The sequence below is a fragment of the Macrobrachium nipponense genome, chromosome 44, assembly GCF_015104395.2.
Source record: "Macrobrachium nipponense isolate FS-2020 chromosome 44, ASM1510439v2, whole genome shotgun sequence".
Lineage (NCBI taxonomy): Eukaryota > Metazoa > Arthropoda > Malacostraca > Decapoda > Palaemonidae > Macrobrachium > Macrobrachium nipponense.
This window is the reverse complement of record NC_087221.1, coordinates 44,281,797-44,290,461: the sequence shown is the minus strand read 5'-3', so window position 1 is coordinate 44,290,461 and position 8,665 is coordinate 44,281,797. Positions and strand designations below refer to the sequence as shown.

At 37.1% G+C, this 8,665-nt stretch overlaps 1 protein-coding gene across 1 annotated transcript in view; it reads right to left on the bottom strand.

The window, feature by feature from the left end:
- Positions 1 to 669: 669 nt before the first annotated feature.
- LOC135203973 (protein no-on-transient A-like) overlaps positions 670 to 8,665 on the bottom strand; it is an 8,327-nt gene continuing 331 nt past the window's right edge. Inside the window, exon 2 of the mRNA XM_064233899.1 lies at positions 670 to 894. Coding sequence (XP_064089969.1) covers positions 670 to 894 — 225 coding nt within the window. The remainder of the gene's footprint in view (positions 895 to 8,665) is intronic.

The window sequence follows — 8,665 nt, the reverse complement described above, 5'->3', positions numbered from 1 at the left end:
AAATTAATCATGAAAAATCCACAATTATGTATAGAAATTCATAAGTTAAAATCCACATTTTTGTATAGAAATTCATAAGTAAAAATCCATAATTATGTAAGGAAATTTATAAGTAAAAATACCCAATTATGTATGTAAACATAACTGTGGTCGCTATTTATTCACATCATTGTAATTCCTAGCTATTCCCGAACATTTTAGTTTCTTTTTGTTCCCCCTTCGTCGAAGCCAACATCAAGTGTTTACGATCTCGGGTATATGTGAGAGCATTTCAGACAAAATGCTCACTTTCTTCGGAAATTCCAAACCCATTGCCAGCTAAAGGTCCTGGAAACCAAAGCAGACTACCCGCTTACTCGCCAAGAGGCAAACACATGTCAACGTATGAGAAGAATCCGCATTTCCTTTCCATAACTCGAAATAAACTTAAAATTGAAAAAAAAAAGTAAAATAAAACGGATCGAATGCTCCCTTTCAGCTGCATTCCCTTACTTCTTGCGCCTGCTACTACCTTCCAGACGACAGGAGAAATGGACTCTCGCGGTTCCAGAGACCAGGTGGTAGCTACGGTGTGGCCGGTGGTTGGTGCTGGAAGGAGCCCCCCGGGATCGGGGTGTACTGGAATGGCACAAGGGAGGTCCTCGCCACGTGAAACAGTCTCTCCATGACTCAGCACCCGCAGCGAAGGGCCGTCGTCGTGTCTTCGCGCCTGTTAGGACCTGGAAGCCCCCTGGAATTGGGTGTGCAGAGACCCTGCCCCATGCTTAATGTTGTTGCAGCAATAGAAGAGAGGTCAGCTAAGCATCGTTCAGAACAACCTGGTTTTAGCTGGGTGTTAAGGAGGTCGTTGAGACCCGGGGGTACTGGGGAGGTCTCGGGACTGTTGTGGCCGTGCTGGAAGATGGGGCAGGGGGTTACTGTGGTCGCTGGAATGGACCTACGTACGAGAAATTGTTGTGGATTGGCTTGAATAGCTATGTAAATCGAGATACCTAGGGATGGTCAGTAGGCAAGCACTCACACCTCGAAATAGGATCTCTCTGTGCAAATTTGTCAATTACGGAAAGTATACGGCAATTTTTATGGGGCATAACTGTGGCAGGTCGGAGTCTCTAGATTGGTGGGTGAGAACAGAAAGCCGTGAGTTAAAAAGACAGGCCGAAAGCAGTTATTATTGCATGCTTTCATGCTTTACAATACCTGGGTGGGCGCTATTAAGCAATGCATTTATTTTACTCATTAGCGATACTCAGCAGATTTTTTCCACTAATTTCCCCTTAATATTAGAACTTTACTATTATCTACATTTCTTCTATAATATCGTAAAGATATTTGCAATATACTTTCGCGAATTACACATTATTCACAAGACAAAAATTCCTCAATGCAATATATAGCTTACAAAACCGTAAATATATTAAACTTATGAATTTGTATTTGGTGCTATTTCAAAGAAATATCCCCTGATTTGAGATCTAATTTCAGTCTTCAACAACATCAAGCAGTGCCAATAATTCCACATACTCTTCTCACGACCCATTTTACAAGCAATAAACACATCTTGCTTCCGAGGCGTTATACAGGCTGTACTTTTGCACTGCGCAGACTCGTAAAATCCGTGACAGGGCTGAATGCTGAATGAGGAGCCCAGAATGAGTCGATGATGCTGAACCCTTTGAAATGAAGCTGAAGAATGGCTGTCAGGCGTATCGATTATAATTTCTATTTTTGCGTCACTCTCTCTCTCTTCTCTCTCTCTCTCTCTCTCTCTCTCTCTCTCTCTCTCTCTCTCTGAAGGTTGATTTCTACAAATTTTAATGCTTTTTTTTACATTTACAAATAAATAATACTTGAAAAAGATGACTGATGTTTATAATAAAAACCCCGCTAGAAGTATATTAGGTTATCTAAATTAAATGATCTTTTAACTTATCCTAGACAATCATAATGAAAAGTACTATAGAAATTTATCAGGTTATTTGAATTAAATGCTCTTTTAACTTGGATAATGATAAAACTGAAGGAACTCTAAAGTACGTGCAAACGAAGCCAGTAAAAAATCATCTTTATTACAGAAATATGTTACGAAAAGGTGAAAGTAAACAATTTTTTTTTATGAGGAAACAGGATAGACTGCTCAAGTTTGCATCTAAAATGTCATGTTCTGGTTTCATTACGTTTCTTGAAGTACATCACACACATTCAATTATAAAAAGTTGATCTTCCGAAGTTCACTTTCTTATTCATTGTTCAGTATTATGCAAAACAATGTAACTTTATGCATTTAATGCCATGTGTCATTATTCATTACGTTATGCAGACTTGTATAAGTGGATACATTTGACGTGTCGTAATTTGAAATTCTTTATGACATAAAATAACATAATCAATAAGAAATTTGAGATTTTTAATTCTATTTTGTAAGATAACAATATATATGGGAAATTTTAAGTAATTTCTTGCTTATTATAGAATGAAGGTTGTAAAATATTTACACTCTAAAGCTCATTTTCTCACATCTAGAGTCAAACTGTGTCGTGAAATCCATTTCTTTTGAATATTTATATAATTTTAAAAACATGGTGTTTGCGAATTTTAGACCTTATCGAAAATCAGATATACCTCCATTTTCCAGTATTGTAACATACAACGAAGTACCTGGAAACGTCGTTGATAATGAAATTACCTTGCATGGCAGGTGCAAAGTTACCTGTAATAATAATAATAATAAAAAGTAGCACAGTGTTAGCAAAAAATAGGTTCTAGATTGTTAGCTACTTTGCCTGTATTATACCAGCGAGGCAGAAAAAAAAACAAGTTAGGTTTTGCCTGCTGGCAATAATACACCGGTTTAGAATATTAAGAAAAAAGAGTCTTTGGTGGTTTTGTCTTGCGTACCTGCTGACATGAATAAAAAGCAGTGTTTTTTTTTTTTTCTTTTTTGTGCCGATGATCGTAACCCAGTTTGTAGCAGGTCAGTTACGTAACACCTGCCTGTTACTATGAATAGATAGTGTTCAGAAACAGACCGCCTATGTGACAAAGCTGATATAACTGGACAATTCTCTCTCTCTCTCTCTCTCTCTCTCTCTCTCTCTCTCTCTCTCTCTCTCTCTCTCTCTCTCTCTCTCTCTCTTAACACACAAACATTAAGACAAATAAGTTCTAAATGGAATTTAAAACTTCAGTCCTTTTTTTTTTTTTTTTTTTTTTTTGTTTTTTTTTTTTTTTTTTTTTTTTTTTTTTTTTTTGCAAAACTAATTTTACGCGCAAATTACGAATGCAAATATTCCCGCACGAGTGATGATGATGATGCATGTGTGCATATTCATGCATGTATGCGTGACTGCGTGCATTGTATTTGAGGAGTATATTTGTGGCTATTTTATGGCTCTCTTTTATGGAGGTCACACTCACATGCGTAGTATGTACCCAAATATTATTGTGTGTATATATAATAATATATATATATATAATATATATATACATATTATATATATACATATCATATATATAGTATATATATATATATACATATATATAAGAGATATATCATATATATATATATATACTATATATATATATTATATATATATATCTATATACTGATATATATATATATATATATATATATATATATATATATATATAGATATATATATATAGATAGATTATATATAGATATATATATATATATTTATATATATATATTATATATGTATCTATATATATTATTATATCTATATATAGATATATATGATATATATATATATATATATATATATATATATATATACATACATAGAGAGAGAGAGAGAGAGAGAGAGATGAGAGAGAGAGAAACGAGAAACGCCTATAATGATCAAGCAGTGGTTCTCACTTGAAATGATAAGGTTCTGACTTCGTGATGAACTGATTTAAAGTGGCGATTTTCGGTTGGGTGGCTTTTCGCGTAGCGAGAGAGAGAGAGAGAGAGAGAGAGAGATCATGTATGACCAACAGGCTTCTTTTTAAATCCCTGTATTTTTATAAACATTAGCCGCTGGAAAAGAGCCTGGAACAGCTGCTGGAATATCAATTTCCACTTGGGTGCCAATACCCTAAAGCGCTGATTCGTATCGGAGGTTTTTGCGAATTTATCTTTCGTGCTGTGAAGGTGCGGTTCATTTGGAAGGGTTTGTGAATATTTAAGGTTTTCCTGTGCCTGAGGTTCAGTTGAGGTTCGCAGATGGGGTTGTTCTTTTACTAAGCTTCTGGATAACGTCTGCTTTTGGGGTTGCGATGAGGTTTGGGCTGCAGGAGGGTTAATGGGGTTGAAGCATTTGTCAAAATTCAAGCTACAAGTTTCTTCATTTCGGGGGTTGAATTAAAATTAGATCTGCAAGGTATGTAACCTCTGCTCAAGGATATACGTACTCAGTTTCTGGGGTATCTGTGAGGTTACTGGTGATAGAAGATTCCTTAGACTTAGAAACACAAGGTTCCCCCTTTTCCTCGGAGATCGTAAGGGGACCGACTCTGGGAGCTTCGTGCCTTTTCAGGACCTTTTCCGTGACTTTGGGTCTAGCTTCAGCCTCATCCAGGTGGGTAGTTTTAGTCTAGTCTCAACCTCATTAAGGGACGACAGCTTAGGTCACCATGACGTCAGGTGACCTCCACATCACTAGACCCATTGTGACCCCAAATGCAAATAGGATGGAGGACCTAGACCTAACCTCATTTAGAGGCAAATGGGAGATATCAAAGCTCCTAAAACCTCCAAAAGAACCCCATTATCCAGTCTGAACCTCATCACACGCATGGCTGGGGTTTCGTAGGTAGTTCCTCGTGGATACTGTCGATGGTGGTAAACGATAAGACAAACGACGAGCGTAATACCTGCGTGTGAAAGACGCGAGAAAATAGAGGTCGAGCGTTCGGCTGCCCGAGTGAAATGGAATAGTGATACTCGAGGTGTTTTGGAAATTGCTATGGAAGTGGAGGTGGACAAACGGGTTACAGGCGATCGAAAATGGAGATAGAAGGCGGAATGTGTAGACAGGCAATGGCGTACACGGGCGCAAGAGAGATGGAGTAGGTGGGAAGGTGGAGCGGAGCTGTTTGGTTGGAGATTTCCAGGAGGAATTCGGACATCTGGAAAGGTGAAGGTGTTTGGATGTCTCGACGAAAGTAAAGCAGATGACGCAGATGAAATCACAGGTGTCCTGGAATGGGAAGGAAAGTAATACCAGATAATGGAAAGAAAGTTGTTGCTGTTGTTGTTGGCCTTCTTGTTTTCCTTTCGTCATTGCTGTTGCAGCATGTGAGTTCGTGTGTGTGTGTCTGTGGTGTGTGCTTGCACAGGAAGAAAAAAACATTTACTAGCGGTGACGCCCTTTGCAATAAATGCAACGAATGTCATTTTTATTCATCTAATTTTCTTCGCTTTTAATCTCCATAAGCGAAACGTGATAACCTACGTTTGCATTCTGGTTCTTATTGATATTTAAAGTCCGCGTTCCCACACAGACAAGAATAAGTAATGTTTTTTTACTTAGACGTCCAATGGCTTTCATTACGCATGCGCGAATGTTTCTATGTGTGTTTATGATGCCGACGATTTCCTTTCTCTCTTTTTTGGGGGAGGAGTTCGAAATGGCCCGGTGACTCGTCTGTTTTGGGTCCTACTTTCTGTTATTTTTGGGAGTGTGGGGAAGATTGTTAGAGAGAGAGAGAGAGAGAGAGAGAGAGAGAGAGAGAGAGAGAGAGAGAGAGACAGAGAGAAAGAAAGCGACGTCAAGAGAGAGAGAGAGAGAGAGAGAGAGAGAGAGAGAGAGAGAGAGAGAGAAAGTATGTAGATGTACGTGCATAAGAAAGGCGTAATCCTTTTGTTACTGTTTGCCTTCCTTAGTTTAAATAACGGTGCGTTTATCCGTCATAAGGCCCACACAATCACGCGCACGCACACCTGTAAACTCACCTATTGTCCGAACGCAGCCGCGCGTGCGTTCACGAATGAACGCAGTTGGTCAAGAACTACTTTCGTTCAACGGAGAACCAGTCTGAACGTCGCCTATAATAAACCTATTTATCTCGCGAGATGGATGACTTATAAAAAGATGTCGTTTCTGCTGAGTTTGATTTGGTTACTCTGGGTTTCTTGTGGCTAATTATCGAAGCTAGAATAATTCTAGTTTGATTAATTTCATAAGATTTGTGATTCAGCTGCTTTGGTGATCGTTAATATTCATAGATTTTGCAAGATAAGTTTGGTATGTCGAGTCATTGAATTTCAAATGTTGGGATGAAATCCATGGGTGAATGACACTGGAAGAATGAATATATGAAACTTTTTTTTTTTATGTTCGATATCAGTTTGTTTCTCACTAATAAAATATTATTCTTTGTATTTATTATGGTATTCAGCAAGAAAGCACCACTTAGTCTGATTAGCGGAATAAATGCCAAATACCTATTCTAGAATTTAAACTTAAATTTAACTATTTGACCCCAAACATATTGTAAAATTATATCATTATTCTCCCATACTCGTTTCCTTCTCGTCTTAAGCACGTGTGAAAAAAATCTGATATTTAAGCTGGTATTAGTAAGCATTCACCATACATCTATCGTCGAGTTCACGAACGCAATTACCCAGCATACAAAAGGCATAACTGCCTTTATTTCCATAGCTCCAAACAAGCCAGTAAACATTCCTGGAACAGCGGATCTTGAATTGATCATGAAAACGGTATTCGAAGGTTGTAAAATCTCTCTTATATGGGAAACGGATGCTCAGGAGATATCCGCAACGAAGGGGACCTTAGAATCAGTTATTGCCTGTAAATCCCAGGAGTTATTACCCCAGGAACGACGTGTTCCACAGTAATTGGCGATGTGTACAAGCTATTTATGCGTTTGGTATTTACGAGACCGTCCAAAAGGAGGTTATGGAAAGTGGGCAGATACCTGCAGATGGACGCCAGAAGCTATTGACATATCAGCTCCCATATTTATGGGGACATGGGTATGGAATGGCCATCGGTAGAGACGTGTTCATGTGTATGGTATGGGCGATGGCATAGCCGTGGGCATGAGGATAGCAATCACAGCACCAAAAACAGCGCTGGGAAACAGCGGCATATCGAGAAAGAAATGAGAAAAAATTGAATATTAAACAAAAAGAAAACACAAAGGAACTACTAAGCCTTTAGAAGGCTAAACACGGCAGCTATGCCACAGAGAAAAAAGAATGAAAAAATAGAGGGAAATAAACGAGAAAGACAGACAGAGAAACTCTACAGAATTAGCTCTCAGAAGACTGGAAATGACAATGTTGCTATCAAGAAAAAAAATATATAATCATTGGAACCTGAAGAATCTTCTCTCGAGAGGAGTGAAGCAGATTACAGCCTCTTAAATCTCCATTGGATCATGCCCCTGTCAATCTCCAGGTATGAAAATTCAGGTGACTTTCTCAAGCGATAGACAAAAAAAGTAAGAACAAGAATGAAAAGTATTCAGACATGGCGATCCATGAAGGGATGAAAAAAGATTGTCCAAATAAAGCAGAATTTTGTTTATAAGGTCAGACGTGAGCCTTTAGTGGAACGTACATCGTGGATTCCCGTTGAATAGAAGAAATCGGTTGTGATGCAGAGAGAGAGAGAGAGAGAGAGAGAGAAAGAGAGGTGAATACAAGTTTTATATATATATATATATATATATATATATATATATATATAGTATATATATATATATATTCAAACGGTTTTCCAAGGAGGGCTTCTCTATCCTTCTTTCATCAAAGTAATAAACCGAAATCTTCATCCATACCACACAATATATATATATATATATATATATATATATATATATATATATATATATATATATATATATATATATGTGTGTGTGTGTGTGTGTGTGTGTGTAATATGTATATATATATATATATATATATATATATATATATATATATATACATATATGTATATATATACGTATATATATATATATATATATATATATATATATATATATATATATATAAAATCGAACTCTTTCTGACTCACTTTGGCAAACTAGGCCAAATTGCCCGTCAAGAATTCCACCTCTCAAGACCAGAAACCCTCAGAAAGAACAAATAAATCTCACTCAGACTCTAAATAACACCGTAGGCAATCCACCCAGAAAATGATCTTCTGCCCAACAAAAACCGGTGCACTTAACTTCTGGTCTTCGAATAAGCGGTCGAGTTTCCAGCAGATATTAATCACCAACGATCTTCTGCTTGATTGAGTCTTTGGAGTCAATATTTATCCCGCCTAAACTTAATCCTTTCTATGAGCTCAGCTGGTATAGTGGTTCGTTCTGAACCACACCCATTCAAAGCCGTGGAAATAGAACCTTGCTGATGCCAACAATATAGGGAAATAGTTAATATTTTATATCATAGTTTGTCCTTTTAGATCCTGTGAGTATAAATTCATACTGTTAACTGTTTCGAAGGATAAAAACAGTTTTAAAATTGTAGGTTGTGATATCTTAAACCATAGTTTTTCTCTTAGATACTTTGAGCAAAAATGCTTAGCTTTTTAATATCAAAGTAAAGGAGACAATTCTTTTGAAAAGATCTTTACCATCTCAGTATTCCTTTTTCTTCTTATATGTTCGATATTTACAA